Source organism: Macaca nemestrina, chromosome 6 (genome assembly GCF_043159975.1).
Source record: "Macaca nemestrina isolate mMacNem1 chromosome 6, mMacNem.hap1, whole genome shotgun sequence".
In the NCBI taxonomy this organism is placed as follows: domain Eukaryota; kingdom Metazoa; phylum Chordata; class Mammalia; order Primates; family Cercopithecidae; genus Macaca; species Macaca nemestrina.
The window spans coordinates 67,623,560-67,642,674 of record NC_092130.1 but is presented as its reverse complement, the minus strand read 5'-3'; the positions used below and the strand labels follow the sequence as shown (position 1 = coordinate 67,642,674).

At 35.4% G+C, this 19,115-nt stretch overlaps 1 protein-coding gene, 1 non-coding gene and 1 pseudogene across 16 annotated transcripts in view; 2 read left to right on the top strand and 1 right to left on the bottom strand.

Annotated features, from left to right (window-relative positions):
• The window catches only part of LOC105499964 (APC regulator of WNT signaling pathway), a 144,143-nt gene that overhangs the window by 66,004 nt on the left and 59,024 nt on the right, over positions 1–19,115 (top strand). For all 15 annotated transcript variants that reach the window (XM_024787152.2, XM_011772858.3, XM_011772854.2 and 12 more), the window contains 2 exons: positions 3,946–4,054; positions 9,223–9,336. In XM_024787152.2, coding sequence (XP_024642920.2) covers positions 3,946–4,054; positions 9,223–9,336 — 223 coding nt within the window. The remainder of the gene's footprint in view (positions 1–3,945; positions 4,055–9,222; positions 9,337–19,115) is intronic.
• LOC139363796 (chromobox protein homolog 3 pseudogene) lies at positions 5,629–6,538 on the bottom strand (annotated as a pseudogene).
• On the top strand, positions 6,726–6,832 carry LOC112423376 (U6 spliceosomal RNA). The gene has a single exon (XR_003013850.2). It is a non-coding gene; the product is annotated as a U6 spliceosomal RNA (small nuclear RNA).

The window sequence follows — 19,115 nt, the reverse complement described above, 5'->3', positions numbered from 1 at the left end:
TCATCATGCTGAATATTTACTGTACCCTTTTCATCTGGAAATTTATTTATTCAGCTTTTTTCTGCTATATTACTTCTTTGATGATTTTCCCCTTTAGTTTTTTCTGTTCTTTCTTTCTAGACCTTCCTAAAGTCATAGTTTATGTCTTCTTCCTTTATCTGTACTCCTCAAGATAAAGGCTAGAAGTTGGTCAAGCCAGGACTTAAACCCAGCTTGTAGCTTTTTAACCTTTTTGAACCTCAGTTTTCTAGTTAGTGAAGTGATCATGAGAATAACGACCTCAAAAGATAACAAGAGGATTAAATTAGACTTTTTTAAAGTCCTTAGCACTATGCCCAGTACATACAGCATTCAATAATGTTAGGTATTGTTGTTGTCATGTTCACTATTACTTTATTTAACAAATATTTATTGACTGCTAATACAAATGTGCCATGCTCTTCTAGGTGACCCCCAGTAAGGTAGAGGACTAAGAAGACATGAGATTTATGTGAAAAAGCATTTTTAAAGAAGGCCATTGGCAATCACAAAATAGGCCTTTAGTACACTAAACCCTAGTGACCCTACCTGTTCTGAGTCTAGCCTTAGTTTCAGTTCTGAGCCTTATGAATTGCTGTTGTGTGAGTCACAAGGTCTACTACTGTAATTTAATCACTTGCTATCATTTTAGCTGAAGACACTATAACCTTGGCTTCCCCAGAGCATTTTACTACAGGTTAATCTTAAACTTTATAGTAGCAGATTGCCGCTAGTGTCCCTAACCTCGCCCTTACTTCAACACTGCCACTGACATTGGCCTGTCAATTTAAGCACTTTTAATGCCCAGCTCTTTTTTTTTTTTTTTTTTTTTAAAGACAAAGTCTCACTCTGTCACCTAGGCTGGAGTGCAATGGCACGATCTTGGCTCATTGCAACCTCTGCCTCCCTGGTTCAAGAGATTCTCATGCTTCAGCCTCCCGAGTAGCCAGGACTACGAGTGTCTGCCACAATGCCGAGCTATTTTTGTATTTTTAGTAGAGACAGTGTTTCACCATGTTGGCCAGGCTCGTCTCAAACTCCTGACCTCAAGTGATCCACCTGCCTCAGCCTCCCAAAGTGCTGGGATTATAGGCGTGACCCACCATGCCTGGCCCCAACTCTTATTTCATAAGTTCATTTATTAGGAAATAATGGACGAAATATTAGCATCACCATTTTTTTTACTCTTTTTCCCACCTTGGACCTGGTAGGTCCTACAGGTCCTCACTAGGGAAAACTGAAAAATAGAATTAAATCTCATCTTTATGAGAGTTGTGATACCCAGCTGTGAATGAAGTTCAGGCTTTCTGCAGTGCTTTCTCCTGTTTCTGTTGTCAGAAATCGGAGGGAGAGAGCAGCTTGTCTTTAGTCTGCCTTCCCTGAGGGATGCAACATCGTAAACAGGGGCTTCCCTCTTTCCCAATCAGTCCATCACTATTAAAGTTGCCACATAAGAACAAAAGCTTATTTCTTATTTTTTAAGTTGCTTCTCAGTAAAGGAAAATACATTTTAGCAAGAACAGAGCCTTCTACATACTCACATTTGTACTCACTACTAAGATTCATTCCATATTTCCTAAGGAACAATAATCAAGCAGAACTTTTAAAGTAATAGTATCAGAGTGGGGAACATCTCTCTGTATGACCAAACTCCAGAATCTATAATAGAAAATATCTACAAATCAGACTGCATGGAAATCAAAATTTTCTACATGGCAAAACGTTACAGTTGACCCTTGAACAATTCAGGAGTTGGCCTACCCACCCACTCCGTGCAGTCAAAAATATATATATAACTTTTGACTCCCCCAAAACTTTACTGATTGCCTGCTATTGACTGGAAGCCTTACTGATAACATAAACAGTCAAGTAACAAATATTTTATATGTTATATGTAGTATATACTATGTTAAGTTAGAGGAAAAATGTTATTAAGAAAATCATAATGAAGTGGAAGGAAATTCATGTATATGTGGACCCATGCAGTTCACACCCATGTTCAAGCGTCAACTGAGTAAACAATGTTAAAAAGACAAGTGTTGAGAAAATATATTTGCAACCCAACAACTGACAAAGCACTGTCATTTTTAATACAGAAAGGGTCCTACAAATAAGAAAAAAATCACAGAAAAGAAAATACAAATGGTTTATAAACTTAAACAAAATGTTTAGTCTCACTCATAGTAAGAGAAATCAAATTAAAACCAGTGATACACCATTTTAAAAAAAACTAGATATGAAAAAGTAAAAAGTTGAATTAAACACTTAAATTGGTGATGATGGTAGCATACATTGGTATAACATCTCACAAGGGCAGTAAGTTAAAAATTTATATATTCTAGGAATTTCTTTTATATAAATGCATGTACATGTATGAAATGAGGTATATCTATAAGACTATTCAATGCGGCATTGTTTATAATAATAAAAGATTAGAAACGCCCTAAGTACCTGCCAACTAAGAGTTGGTTATAGTGTATCCCTACATAGATTTATGAATACTAGGGAATTCTTGGAATATTACGCAGCTAACAAAAAAAAAATACCTCGTATAGATTGAGCATCCCAAATCTGGAAATAGAAAATTCTCCAAAATCCCAAAGTTTTTGAGTGACATGATGCTCAAAGGAAATACTAATTAGAGCATTTTTGGATTTGAGATGCCCAACTGTTAAGTATAATAGAAATATTCCAAAATCCAAAAACACTTCTAGTCACAATCATTTTGAATAAGGGATACTCAACCTGTGCCTTATTTGTGTTCTGCAAGATCTACTTTTTTTTTTTTTTTTTTGAAAGAAGTCTGTTGCCCAGGCTGGAATGCAGTGGTATGATCTCAGCTCACTGCAGCCTCAGCCTCCTGGGCTCAAGTGATTCTCCCAGCTCAGCCTCCTGAGTAGCTGGGACTATAGGTGTGCACCACCACACCTGGCTAGTTTTTGTATTTTTTTGTAGAGATGGGATTTTGGGGTTTGGGTTTTTATCATGTTGCCCAGGCTGGTATTGAACTCCTGAGCTAAAGTGATCCACCTGCCTCGGCTTCCCTAAGTTTTGGCATTACAGGCATGTGCCCCACACCTGGCCCCCAGGATCAATTTTTAAGTGAAAAAAAGTTGCAGGACAACATGTACTATAATAATACGCTACTATTTATATTTAAAATGAACATATAAGTATGCACATATATCCTTGCATTTTTATAGAATAGCTCTAGAAATACACATAAGAAAATTATAACAGTGGTAGCTCTGGCAAAGAGCCACGTGAAAAGAGATAGATTATATACTTTTTTACCTCTTGAGTTTTATCCCTGTAACACTCTTACTGTGCATTTATGTTTACAATGCTCAGGTATACAGTATCTTAATACAGATTGCTATGGAGAACACCACCATTTGGTGTTAAAATTCCAAACTAAGAAGTTTCTCTCCCTCATGACTTCCTCTTATTTCAAAATGACAGTATATTTCTTGTTATTGTGACTGCCGTGAAGCTGAAAGCCACATCAGTGTCCAAGGTCGTAGCTTCCTATATTCTAGGTTTGTCTTCTGGCATCATTGTTGCTTTTCTTAATTCCTTTACTATGCTCTTTATTCTTATACTAATTTTGAGTTTTGTTATATCTGTACCTTTTACCTATCATTATTTTCTTAGACTATAAATATGAAGAAAGCCTTTAGTGAAGTGTAAGTATTGTTTTAAGGATGATTACCCGTTTATTTAGAAAAAAATGTTCTTTTTAATACTCTAATTATAATGACTGTAATATTCTAAGTCCTACCTTTAAAATTGAAATCAATGTAAATTTTTTGAGTAATTCATTATTAGCACTTTAGGTAGAGAAGTTTGCAATAAAAACTGGTGTAAGTATTGCTCTTGTGCAGTCTGTATTAGCATTGTTTAAACATACCTTTTTTAAAAAAATAGGTCGTTGCTTCTTGCTGATCTTGACAAAGAAGAAAAGGAAAAAGACTGGTATTATGCTCAACTTCAGAATCTCACTAAAAGAATAGATAGTCTTCCTTTAACTGAAAATGTAAGTAACTTGGCAGTACAACTTATTTGAAACTTTAATAACTTGATATATTAAAGTACCTAGGTAATCCATTAAAATTCAGGATAACTGAATTTATAGTTATTTGTAAACTGTAATATATTTTACCCATCTTTAGGTGTGAATATATAATAGTTAATGAATTTTTGTTTGTAAAGATGATAAAACTATTGTGCTCAAACAAATGTTTTATTTAAAGCTCTTATTTAGAAAATCTATAAAGTTTGAATTCTAGAGGACCTCATGGTTCAACTAGGCAACTAGTTTTTTATTTCTGTGTATTGAATTGTCAAACATATTCTATAGAAATATTTGTTACCATCTGCCTATTTTTTGTACTGTTACAGGAATTATGCCATATAGTTTTTGCAATAAAAATATCTCTGAAAATATTCCAGATATAAATGCCAATAGCTATAGTACAGATATTAGCATTTTTGCAAACACTAAAGTTGGTTTGTTTTGCAAATATAACTATGTTTTAAAATTTTTTTAAGGAATATGGAACTATTGACCACTGTCCACCAGTATTCACAATAAACTAACAGTGTGCAGTTGAGTAACATTCTGATTTACTACAAGGGGTTGTTTTTCTTGTCCTCCGCTGAACCAGTAAAACATATACTGAAAAGATCGAACCTACATGTAATGAATGTGTTGGAGTAAAGAAAATATATGCAAGTCAATAGTTTAGATTACCGAAGTTTGTTCACCCATTTATGACAGCAGGTCCTAACCATCTGATTAGGTTTCCATGAGCCAAGTCTTAGACATGAATCGTGACCTTTTAGTCAATGTAACACAGGGACTTCAACTTTTTGTTAAGAAATGACTCATCATGGCAGAGGCTCACGCCTGTAACCCCAGCATTTTGGGAGGCTGAGGAAGGTGGATCACTTAAGGCCAGGAGTTCGAGACCAGCCTGGTCAGCCTGGTAAAACTCTGTCTCTACTAACGTAAATACAAAAATTAGCCAGACGTGGTGGTCCATGCCTGTAGTCTCAGCTACTTGGGAGGCTGAGGCAGGAAAATCACTTGAACCTGGGAGGCAGAGGTTGCAGTGATCCAAGATCATACCACTGCACTCCAGCCTGGGCGACAGAGCGAGACTCCATCTCAAAACAAAAAGAAAAAACAAAAAGAAATGACTCACCAGAGGAATCTTTTAAGTGTCCATTTAACTGTCTTGGTTAGCTAATTAAAATACACTAGGATTTGTCTAGTTTCCTCATCTGGATGTTGTTGGCAATGGTAAAATTTTTCGTTTTAGAAATTGTGTAAACCATTGCATTTACAGATACGAATTCTGATATGGCTGCTTTTAAATTATTCAATTTAAATTGTCCAGTTACTTAAAATCATTTATTTAACTTGAAATGTATGACTTCAGGAGATTTTTCAATTTAACCTGAAGTGATTTATTTTTCTTAGATTGCTCAGACTGATGACATTTCAGAAACATTGGATTAACTGTGATTTTTGTTTTCGTAAATGTTTAAAAACAATAAAAAAGAAAACATTTACGTGTGCATTTTCTTTATACACACACACACAAAAAAAATAAGAAACCCAGAATGGTCCTTAGGCATATGAAAACAGAAGTTCTGATTGAGTAATGGCTATGGAAATTGCCCCTAATATATTTAGAAAAGCTGTCCTCTCATGCAGTGGATATAATATACCATGGTATCTAATGTTTTTTTTTTTTTTTTTTTTCTGATGAAGGAAGCAACTACAGAAAGCTTTTATTTGTTTGTTCAAAGTAACCAGTGCTATCAATGCAAAAGAAAATCCACAACAACTCTCCCAATACTACTTTCAAAACGAACATACCAAACTTGATTTTCATTAAAATGTAGTTATTTCTTCACACTAGTAAATCAAAAACCAAGACCATATAAAACAGTGTGAACAATTACTGTGCTTCATCTTCTGGACAAGAATGCCAAGTTAATTTCTCTTTAAAAAAAGCAATTACAATTTGAGGACCCTTACATTTTCCTCTTCTGCCAGCAGCAACTCTGCCTAATCTGAATCCTTCCATTTCATGAGAAACAGCAATTCTCCACTGCTGTCTGTGGCACCAATTACTCTTTCAGGATCAAGACATCTGGCAAAGCTTTTTGGTTTGTCAGCAGCATCCCTTTTCTTCTTTGATTTACTGTCATCAGATTCACTGTCAGATAAAGATTATCTGTTTGTGCCATCTTTTTCTTGACTAGTTTTTTGAAAATTAAGAAATGCTTCAATTAACCCTGAACAATCTAAATTTTCTTTAGGTTCCCAAGTGTTGTCAGCATCTGTAAATCCCTTCCACTTCAGGAAGTATTCCACTTTCCCACTCACTACACGTCAGTCTAGTACATTTTCCACCACAGATTCTTCCAGCTCTACCTCTTCCTCTTTTTTACTCTTTCCATTCTGTTTGTTTCCTATTTTTTGCAATGTGGTTTTATCGGAGGCCATTTTTTGTTGCAGACTTGAGGAGCTGATATTCACCACCTCCAAGCTGCTCCGGGTTATAGGTCTGCAGTGTTCTATAAAAAAAAAAAAAAAAAAAAAAAATTCTAATCCCGTCAGCCTCTCCCTCTCCGTGTCAACGATTTTATTCATGGGATGGCACATATAAGAATATTTCTCAAATACATTTGTAGTGGCCGTGTCAGCAGCACATATCCTAAAACTGGAATGATGCAGAGGAGATTAGCATGGCCCTTGCTCAAGGATGACATGGAAATTCATGAAGTATTCTATATTTAAAAAAAAAGAAAAGAAAAAAATACATAATCTCAAACAAGACTACCTATTTTAACTATTATCCATAAATATTTCATGTAACTTTTTGTTTTTGTTTTTGTTTTGTTTTTGTTTTTGTTTTTTTTGAGATGGAGTCTTGCTCTGTTGCCCAGGCTGGAATGCAATGGCGCAATCTCAGCTCATTGCAACCTCCGACTCCCGGGTTCAAGCGATTCTCCTGCCTCAGCCTCCCAAGTATCTGGGACTATAGGCGCATGCCACCATTTCCAGCTAATTTTTTGTACTTTTAGTAGAGGTGGGGTTTTACCGTGTTAGCCGGGATGGTCTGTATCTCCTGACCTCGTGATCCACCCGCCTTGGCCTCCCAAAGTGTTGGGATTACAGGTGTGAGCCACCATGCCTGGCCACGTGTCATTTTTTAAAAGAAAATAGGCTAATTAAAATAAAACTTATTCTCTTAGCTTAGATTTTTCATTTTCTACTACTACTATGAGAGACCAAAATAGACAAAAAGGTAAAAGTTGAAAGAGAGAAAACCTTTTTGAAAACATGTAACTAACCAGGTTTCCTGAGTGGACATTGGCTGACAGGAGGTGGAACTGGAAGCTTACGTGCTCACTCTCCTAGAATAATCATTCAGGGTTTTAAGAGAGAGAGAATCCCTTTTTCTGACAGGGCCCTTAACATGTTAACACTTAACAGTGCTCCTGGGAATTAAGGAGCACAGGTAGTGAGAGAACATTTATTGGAGAATTGTTAGCATGTGAGGATTAGGAATTTGGGGGGATTTGTTGAGACTATAACTTTTATAAAGAAAAATACCAAAGTGTAGTTTTGCTTACCATTAACTTTGGTCATTAGAGAATACACAAAATCCAGAATCCAACTGTCTACATGAGGTCAGTTTCAGGAAAGAGCTTAAATGTACATGACGATTCAAGAGTATTTGGTTACTATCTGAAACAAAGATCAGTTGTCAAGTTGATTATTCTCTACTAATTTATTAAGTGATCACATTTATTCAATATGATATATAAGACATTATCGGGGACCATTGGCAACATTAGCAAATTTAAACTCTGCTTGTATTTTATAACTTTTTTAATTTCACAAATTTTGCATTTATGTTGGGAAGCCAAGTTAATGAACACTTTATGTGGAAATACCTACTTACCAAAATACTAAACATTACTGAAAACATCAGATCTAAACCACATTATTGCAACATAGTATGTCATGTTCAATTTTTTTTTTTTGCAGAGAGGGTTTGGGAAATGGAGGACTAATAAGTGGAGTTACAACTGGCTCAGTAGGAATAAGAAATAACATGCAGACTATTTCATCTCTGTTGCAACCCATAATTTGGGTATGCCTAAGGGAATACATTCTGCATATGAATGTCATCTGTATGTTGCAAAGGGAAAAGGGTGAGAACTAATCTAACTACAACTGACAACACAATTTGGAGTTCTTAGACCAGAATGCTATTCTGAGTCAGATATATGTCATACACAGTTTTCTTTGGGCACACAGAAAATCTATAGCATTTTCTCATTCCCTTCATGGCCCATTATAAGTCTGTTACCTATCATTTTATTTAATCAGATTTTTTAGCCTTTTGGGCATGGGTTTATAATGAAACTTGTGAATGAAACACAGGTTTCATTACCTTGTCCTTTTAAAATCCTGTTGCATGCTTGGCAGTTATCACAGTCCTTGGAATTTTAATTAGAGGGTTAATAAATTTTTGAATGAGTTATCACCCATTCTAAAGAAGTACCTCTTTTTATTTGTTTCAACTTTGCTTTACTTTTGAATTTTTACCAAAGTCTGTGTTGACTTTGTCCACTCTATTTATGATTATTTTTATTACATGTAGGCTTTTTCTTATCCCATATTCTTCATTTGATTAATGGAAAAGTTCTCTCTATTTAGTCTGTATGTATATAGTAATCCTTACTTTAAGTTGAAGTATAAGCTTAAGAATAATGGACTTGTTTCTTGAAATTTCTATGTTGTCCACATTAATATGCTAGTATTTAATAATTAAAAGTAGTGCCTCTTCAGTAGAGAAGAGTCATAAGGGAACTGAAGTTAGCCTCGCTCTAACTGGACCAATTATATATTTTAAGTGAAATAGGCCAATCTAATTAAAGCCACTTGTGACTTTGGCAAATAAGTGTTTGAATTCCACGTCACATCAGGGATCCGGATTGAGTCTGACACCTATAATCAAATTTAAACACTCCTTGGAGTAAAAAATAATTTTCTCATTCACCATGACTGACATATTTGCTTATTCATTTTCTTTATTGGTATTTATATGCTTTTTTGCTTTTACTGATTAGCATAAATACAAGATATTGATACTTTTGTATTGTTTGTGGTTTTAGTTTTCCTTACAAACAGATATGACCAGAAGACAATTGGAATATGAAGCGAGGCAAATCAGAGTTGCAATGGAAGAACAACTAGGTACCTGCCAGGATATGGAAAAACGAGCACAGGTAAGTTACTTGTTTCTAAGTGATAAAACAGCGAAGAGCTATTAGGAATAAAATGAATTACAGCTCTGTTAATATTGATTAAATTTTATTATTAAAGACATTTATAAGGCTGTCTTTATTTTGGCTTTATTTCACAATAAGATTTATGGCTGCTGAGCTACATAATCAACATTCACATAATTGTTTCTTTACCATATTCATTTCCCCTGATACTGTTCTGTTCTGCCTTGGAATTGTAAGGGAGAGATAGAGTTAGATGGTGGTCTTCTGGTAGCTAATAACTAGCTTCAGTTCTCCTTTGAGATTTTTACTTCTTATAATCTAAGACTTATAAAGGCATTCAGAACATGTCACTGCTCTTCAAATTGTGCACTTAAAAAAAAAAAAAAAAAAAGCCCTCATTCAAGGATAATAGGAAGGAAACAAAAGAGAATTTTAGGAGAGACGGAGTAAGTTATATGGAGAACATTCCTCTATTTCTACCTTCAATGTCAAGAAAGAGTATTAGCTAGCTTTGCTATTAAATATTTTTATATATTATTGAATATAGCCTTTTTATATTCAAACAAGTTTATGAATGACTAATGTTTTTAAGCCCTGAAGAGGCCTTGCCAATTGCCTTATCTGTTTCAAAACTAGCATGGGTTGTTGTTTGCTTTTTTAACTTTTGGGACAAATTGGGAGGAAAACATTTAAAGATTTTCTTTAAGTAAATATTAATAGCAAATAAAAGGAGAGACCAACATTTACATGGTAGTGATACATGTACATTTTTTATTCTATAAAACAGATAGTTTTAAAATGGCTACTGTAGGATGTTTTACATTCCTTGAAGTATAGTCTTCATTTTTTATGTAACGCTTCCTAAACATAATGAATATTCTTCTTTTTTTTTTCTTGAGAAGGAGTCTCACCCTTTTGCCCAGGCTGAAGTGCAATGGCATGATCTCGCCTGCAACTTCCACTTCCCGAGCTCAAGCAAGCCTCCTGCCTCAGCCACCTGAGTAGTGGGGATTACAGGCTTACGCCACCATGCCCAGCTAATTTTTGTATTTTTAGTGGAGATGGGGTTTCACCATGTTTGCCAGGCTGGTCTTGAACACCTGACCTCAAGTGATCCACCCGCCTCGGCCTCCCAAAGTGCTGGGATTTAGAGTCATCATGCCCAGTGTATTAGTTCATTTTCAGGTTGCTGATAAATACATACCCGAGACTGGGCAGTTTATAAAAGAAAGAGGTTTAAGGGACTTAACAGTTCCACGTGGCTGGGGAATCCTCTCAATCATGGTGGAAGGCAAAGAAGAACAAGTCGTGTCTTACATGGATGGTGGCAGGTAAAGAGAGAGAGACTGACAGGGAAACTCCCATTTTTAAAACCATCAGATCTCGTGAGAATTACACTATCACCAGAACAGCACAGGAAAGACCCACCCCCATAATTTAATTATCTCCCACTGGGTCCCTCCCACAACACATGGGCGCTACAAGATGAGATTTGGGTGGATACACAGAGGCAAACCGTATCACCCAGCCTAAACATAATGTATATTCTATCGGTTTTGGAGTATGGTGGTAGGCTAAGGTGCTACTAAAACACCGGTACCATGCTATATTTCATAGTCTATACATGTTAGTTTCCTAATGAGGTTGGAGGCTTAACTAGTGTGTGTGTGTGCATGTATGTGTACATGTTAGTTATAATACATGTATATAATATATTGCTTTTTTTACCTTCCCTCTTGCCCCTATCCCAGTCAGAAAGATTCGTGACTTAAATGTCAAAAATAAAACTTTAAACCTTTCAGTAGAAAATATACATAAGTATGTTTCTGGTATTAGAGTAGGAAAGTATTTCTTAAGAAAGACTTAAAACACTAATGATAAAAGACCAATAATTTTACTGTATTAAAATTAATAATTTATCTTCAAGTACCTTAAAGAAAGTGAAAAGATAAGGTACAAATTGGGAGAAGATATTTATTACCATATAACTGGCAAAGAACTAAAACCAAGAATATATAAATAATTTCTAAAAATATATTCCATTTTATATTTAGATTTAAATTTGAGATTTTCATGGAATTATTTTAAAATGTTAGGTTTGTTTGTTTCAAAAAACAGAAATGTTACTTAGGTTTATATGAATTTGCATTTTTAGAACATGAATATATGGGATACTGTAGACATAAGTTAGTTTTTCTGTATCTGTTAATGTGAGCTTTTTTTTTGTTTTAGAGAGAGAGAGATCCTTAAAGAACAAGACGAGGTGGTAGTTGTAAAAATTCTTGTGCTATTTAAATATAAGCATGTGTATTCCAGACAGTTTATATCCCTGAAGAGAGGTTAACTTGAGTTCTTTCTTGGCCATTTTGTTCTTTCTTGGCCATTTTGTTCACATAAGGGCTAAAATAGTCATTCTTTTTTTATTCTGGAATGCAGTATTCTTCATTTTGGTAGTTAATATTCTAAAGAAATTTTATTCTGTATTTTGAGAAACATACGCATTCATTTATTCTGGAAATAGTTATATGAAGGTTAAGGTTAAAGAAATTGTAAACAAGATAAAAAGGCAAATAATGGAAATGTTGGTAGAATATATGAGATTTAATATCCCTACTCTACGAGGATCACCTACAAATCAATTAAAAATTATCAACTGTGCCAGGCATGGTGGCTCACACCTGTTATTCTAGCACTTTGAGAGGCTGAGGCAGAAGGATCACCTGAACCCAGGAGTTCGAGACCAGCGTGAGCAACATAACAAGACCCTGCCTCTCCAAAAAAAAAAAATAAGCTGAGTATGATGGTGCACATCCATGGACCTAGTTACTTGGGAGGCTGAGGGAGGAGGATCCCTTGAGCCCAGGAGTTCAAGGCTGCAGTTAGCTACAGTCTCACCACTGCACTCAAAAAAAAAAAAGGAAAGAAAAGAAAGAAAACAGATAACCAAATAGCAAAATAGTCAAAGGATGTGAATAGTTCTATCACAAAAATAAGTTCAAGTGTCTAATAAACGATTGTGAAAAGATGCTTAAACATCATTAGACATCAGGGAAATGTAACATAAAATAAGGTACTATATTTTTTTTGCCTATCAGGCTGTCCGAAACGTTATAATTTGATGACATGCAGTATTAGCAAGGGTGTGAAAGTAAAAAACATCATCTACCTTGTTTTAAATCTTTGGTTTTTTGGTTTTTGTTGTTGTTGTTGTTGTTGTTGTTTGAGACACAGTCTTGCTCTGTCATACAAGCTGGAGTGCAGTGGTGTGATTTCACCTTACTGCAACCTCCACCTCCTGGCTCCAGCGATTCTGGTGCCTCAGCCTCCTGAGTAGCTGGGACTATAGTTGTGGTGCCACCATGCCCAGCTAGTTTTTATATTTTTAGTATAAACAGGATTTCGCCATATGGGTCAGGCTGGTCTTGAACTCTTGGCCTCAAGAGTTCTTGCCTGCCTTGACCTCCCAAAGTGCTGGGATTACAGGCTGGGATTACATTGTCTACCCTGTTGTTTTAAGAATAAATTGATACATTTTTGGAGGACAGTTTGGCATTATTTGCCAAAATTAAAATGCCTATGCTCTATGACCCTGTGTTTCTATAGGACTTCTAGAAATATGTTGTGTACAGAAATATTTACTTTAGGACAGAATATAAATACATATTTTAAATTATTAAATGATTAAAGTATACAAGCTATTATAAAATAAGATACTGAGAATAGTGGGAATATGGTAGCCAAAGCATTCCTTTCCCTCCTAACTCCCTGCTTGCGTGATTCAACAAGTGAAACAAGAACGGCCCTGGAAGAGGAGATCTCAGGAGGGTCTGAAGCTATGAGAAAAAATATGGGGTCTTATTTGCAAGGGGAAGGAGTAAATAAGAATTCCAAATAAAATAATAGAATGAAAGTTTTTAAACATATAAGTATTACCAAAAACCAGAAGCAAACCTTATATTAAGAAAATAGTGGCAGGGTGAAATAGCTCAGGCCTGTAATCCCAGTACTCTGGGAGGCCAAGGCAAGGGATCGCAAGTTAGCAGTTGTGTTGGCACACAACCGTAATCTCAGCTGCCTTAAGGAATGCTGAGGTGGTAGGATTGCTTGAGCTTAGGAATTAGAGGTTGCAGTAAGCTGTGATCACACCACTGCACTCCAACCTGGGTGACAGAGCAAGACCCTGTCTTGAAAAATAAAACAGAGAAATAATGAGGTAATCATCGTTGCTATCATTAATATGTTTGAGGAGCTTGCTGTCATTACTATTATTTAACTTTGTTTGACAGGCTTGACTGATGCAAGTAGAAAAAACAAAATAAGTGTTACGAATCCTACACTATTTTTGAACTAGAAAGGAAGAGATTAAATAATTATTTGTAAGTGATGTGGTGGTTTGCCTAGAAAAGCTATATAAAATGAACTAAAAAGTATTTAAACTAGTAAGAGAATTTAGTAAGGTATCTGGAGTTAAGATACATACAAAAATCAGCAATAACTACCAGTTAAAAGTGGAAATGGGGTTAGGAGGACCTGTTCATAATAACAGGAAACTTTAAAGTAACTAGAAAAAGCCTGCATAAAGAAAAACATAAAATTGTTGAAGGACACTAAATTTTTTGGAACCTAGAAAAATGAGTCTAAAGTTTATAGTGCAAGAATTTCCAAAAATGTTTATGAAAGAATGCGTAATTGAAGATTTACCGTAGCATTTGTTAAAATTTACTGTGAAGATGTTGGAATAATCACAGTATGGTAATAGCACAGGAATAAATTTAGGCAAATAATAGAGACTAGAAAGAGGTACAAGAATATTTAGAATCTTTATATGACAGAAGTTACATTATAAATTTTGGAGAAAATGGTAAATTACTCAATAAATTATATAGGTACAACTAATGACCTACTCAAAAGATGAGAAATTAAACCCTTATATCTTAAGAAAAGTTACAGGTTGATTAACTATTCAAATGTGAAAAATAAATCTAAAATTAATAGAATAAAATACAGACAAGAGATCTTAAATATGAATGGAAACTCAAAAGCAGTAAAGAGGAAAGTTGGGATATATCTTGTAACATTTTAAATCATTCATTGTACGAAAGATAAGAGAAAAATACTTATAACACATAAAGGGGAGAATGTTAATATCCCTAAAATATAAGAATGCCTACAAATTAGTAAGAAAAAGACAACCCTGTGTTTTTGTTTTGTTCAGAAAGGGGGTCTTGCTAGTTGCCCAGGCTGGAGTGCAGTGACCATTCACAGGAGCAATCATAATACACTACAGCCTCAAACGGCTCTAGCAACCCTCCTTCCTCAGCCTCCCACATAGTTGGGACTTTAGGTGTGTACATTGCACCTGCCTAACCCATGTTTTTTTTTTTTTTTTTTTTTTTTTTTTTTTTTTTTTTTTTTTTTTTGAGACGGAGTCTCGCTCTGTCACCTAGGCTGGAGTGCAGTGGCCGGATCTCAGCTCACTGCAAGCTCCGCCTCCCGGGTTCACGCCATTCTCCTGCCTCAGCCTCCCGAGTAGCTGGGACTACAGGCACCCGCCACCTCGCCCGGCTAGTTTTTTGTATTTTTTAGTAGAGACGGGGTTTCACCGTGTTAACCAGGATGGTCTCGATCTCCTGACCTCATGATCCGCCCGTCTCGGCCTCCCAAAGTGCTGGGATTACAGGCTTGAGCCACCGCGCCCGGCCAACCCATGTTTTTTAATGGACAGAGGATGTAATAAGGTAATTAATTTAAAAGATGGCATATGACCATTAAAACACATACAAATGACTAGTAAATAATTTAGGAAAACTCAAAATCCACTTTTGCCTACCTATGTGAGATTGTTAGTCTCCAGGTACCTCTTAACTGCGTGGTTATTTATTTACTCTTGTTCAGTGCGTATTTGGTCACCTAGTATGGTGGTACTTACTCTTCCACAGGCATGTAAGCAAAGGTTGGAAAAGTGCACATCAGTTTGTTAATAGAACTTACTACTGGGATGTGGGAATTGGTGGGGTGAAGGTGTAGTAAGTACACCTCTATGTTGTCATAATTGATGATACTGTTTAATATAGTGTATCTCCTCCCTAGTAGAGGGACACGTAAGTTGATCTAATTTTTCAGTTAAAAACAGCTCTGATAAACATACTTTTTCTTGTCTTGTAAACAAACATGGAAGAGTTTCTCTAGGTGAGGAGTCAGCAATCTTTTTCTTAGAAGGCCACATAGTAAATATTTAGGTTTTGTGGACCATATGGTCTCTTTTGCAACTACTCAACCCTGCCTTTTTTTTTTTTTTTTTTTTTTTTTTTTTTGAGACAGTCTCACTCTGTCGCCTAGGCTGGAGTACAGTTGTGCAATTTTGTCTCACTGCAACCTCCGCCTCTAAGGTTCAAACGGTTCTTGTGCCTCAGGCTCCCAGTAGCTGGAATTTCAGGTGTGCACCCCCATGCCTGGCTAATTTTTGTATTTTTAGTAGAGACGGGGTTTCACCATGTTGCCCAGTCTGGCCTCAAACTCCTGACCTCAGGTGATCCACCTGCCTCAGCCTCCCAAAATGTTGAGATTACAGGCATGAGCCACCACTCCCAGCCTCAACCCTGCCTTTTAACAAGAAAGCAGCCATAGATAATTTATGAATTATGAGGATTAAATGGGCATGGCTGTGTGCCAGTGAAAATTTACAAAAACAGATGGCTAGCAGGCCCTGGTTTGCTAACCATTGCCCTAGGATATATATCTAAAAGCATAATTGCTGGTCATAAGGTGTGAGTGTTTTGAATTAGTGTTTACCAAATTGCTCTTAAAGTGATCTTTTTAGTTTACATTTCTACTAGTAGTATGTGAGAATTCTTGTTTCTGTATGTCTTCTCCATCACTTGTGAGTCAGAATTTATAATTAACAATCAGTGGGCAATGAAACATTTTGTCATCTTAACCTTCATATTTTCCTGAGCTACTGAAGTTGAATCTCGAATATATTTATTAGATTTTGGAGTTTTCTTTCTAAGTTACTTCTTCGTATCCCTTGATCATTCCCTATTGTTAAATGTCTTGTTTTCATGTGTTTGAGAGATGTTTTAATATCCCCTTGATACCAATCCTTTGTAGATAATATATATCTCAATTCCTCCCCACCAATTCTGTTATCTATATTGGCCTCATGGTAACAAAAATAAGCTTTTATAATAAAGCTCAATTAATTATATTGCCAGATTTGTGCTTTCTGTGACCTATTTATACATCTTTTCCTATACTGAAGTCATAAAGGTAATCTTGTATTTGCTCCTTAATTCATCTTGAGTTTGCTATTATGTATGTTGTGGAGGCAGGAGTCTAACTTATATGTATATTATATATGTGTGTATGTGTATTATATATTAATACATATTTATTTACATACACTTGATTTATACATGTGTGTATCTGTAGTTATGTATAGTCATACACACACATGTATACATATATTTATGTTGTTAACTGAATTTCTCATTATCATGTATTGGATACCGCACTAGTTCCTCATCGATGAGTGATGTCATCTCTCATCATATATCAAGTTTATATATGCTGGATATTTCTGGACTCTCTTCTGTTAGTCCACTTTAGCTTCTCCGTGCCTGCACTGATACCACATTTTTTATTTGCTGCAGTTTTATAAATCTTGACACCCAGTTGGGTGAATCCTTCTTTGTTTTTAAAAATGTAGTATTCTGCCTTATTACTCTGCCATTTTAACTTTAATGTCAGCTTCTAATTCAAATAAAAGCTTCATGGGCTTTTGATTAGAATTACATTAAATTTATAGATTAAGGAGAAATCAGACCTTCATACTATTTAGTCTTGGTTGAAAGGATGGACTCTGGAACCAAACCTTCTATATTCAAATCCCAAACCTGTCACTTAGCAAGACTGTGATCCTAGGTAAATTCTCTGTCTCAGTTCTCTTGTCAGTACAATACACATATTGATAAACTGTAAAATGTGAGGATTAAATTAGTTGATATATGTAAAAGCACTGAGAACCTGGCACATAGTAAACAAATTATTAGGTATTGTTATTAATTTTATATCTCTTTATTCATTTAGGCTTTATTTTGTATCCTTCAATAACGTTTTATCAAATTCTCCACAGGGGTTTACATATCATTTAAAAAAATTATTTGTAGATATGTTACAGTTTTTGTTGGTATTGTAAGTGGGAATTTCTTTAATTATATTACTAAATTACATTTAAGTAAAAAGTATCCAGTAGTCTTCCTGAAATATTTTATTATATCATCGCCGGTTTAAGGTTCTATACATTGCCATATTGTTCGCAAATGATGACATTGTTTATCCTTTCCAGTCCTTACAGTGTTTTTACTTTTGTTATATTAAGAACTCTAATATATCTTTGAATGGAAACAATGATAGTGGTCTTCTTTTTCTTGTCTTGACTTTAAAGGGAATTCTTTTAAAATTTCACAGTTAAGTCTGGTTTTTGATACGTGCCCTTTATCAAGTTAAGGGATTTACCTTCTATTCTAATTTGTGGAGAGTCATCCTGAATCTGTGTTACTATTGAAGTTTTTAAGGAACCGCTTTTTTCTAAAGTCATATCAAGTCCATACTCCTGAACAGTTTGTTGTTAAACATAATTTCATAAATATTCTTGTCATATAGAAAAAGGAAAGAAATACTTAGTGGTTAAGCATCCCTAATCCAAAAATCCAAATCATGAAGTGCTGCAGTGAGCATTTCCTTTGAGCGCCATGTGGGTGCTCCAAAAGTTTCCTATTTTGGAGCATTTTGGGTTTTGGATTTTTGTATTAGGGATAGGGATTAGGAATACTCAAGGTGTAGTGGCTTCTTCTATTTTCATATTAGAAACAGAAGCACAAGGAATGTCATGTCAGAAACCATCCACCTCACTGGACATCAAGACATAGACATGACCTCAGTATTTAGTGAGATACTGGCAATATGGAAATGTAGTATAAAATGGAGAGGAGTAGGAGATATAATTTCCTGTTTTCATTCTCTAAATATTAAAATTTTTTATTTAGGACTGTATTGATGGAAGGGAGCTAATTATATAGAAACTGATTATATAGAAAGGGAGGAGACAATCCAATTTAGAAATTCAGTAATTGTATGTAGCTTGGCTCTTTGAAGCTAGGAAGTATTTGCCACCTGGTTATAGAAATGATCATTCATCTTTGCAATATCTTTAGAAAACTACCAAAAGTACGGGTATTTCTTCTTCAGACGGTTTTCATACTATGAATTGGACATGGGAAGATTTGTTAATTAAAGAATATTCTTTTTTTTTTTTTTTTCTCTATTTTTTTGAGTCTGGCTCTGTCTCCCAGACTGGAGGGCAGTGGCGCGATATCAGCTCATTGCAACCTCTGCCTCCCAGGCTCAAGCCATCCTCCCTCCTCAGCTTCCCAAGTCGCTGGGACTACAGGCGCATGCCCTCATGGCTGGCGAATTTTTGTATTTTTTGTAGAGACAAGGTTTCACCATATTCCCTAGGCTGTCTCAAACTCCTGAGCTTAAGCAATCTGCCCACCTTGGCCTCCCAGTGTGCCGGGATTACAGGCCAGAGCCATGGTGCCTGGCTTGAGAATATTTTTTACCTTAAGTTTACTACTTTCAGAATCATGATAGAGAATCGGCATAGTTATATTGTTAAAAAGAAAGAAAAGAGGGAGAAAATTAAGATAGATTAATTTGGGACAGTGAGCACAGCTTCTTGTTTTATTTTTTATTTTGGGGGGTTTGTTTTTGTT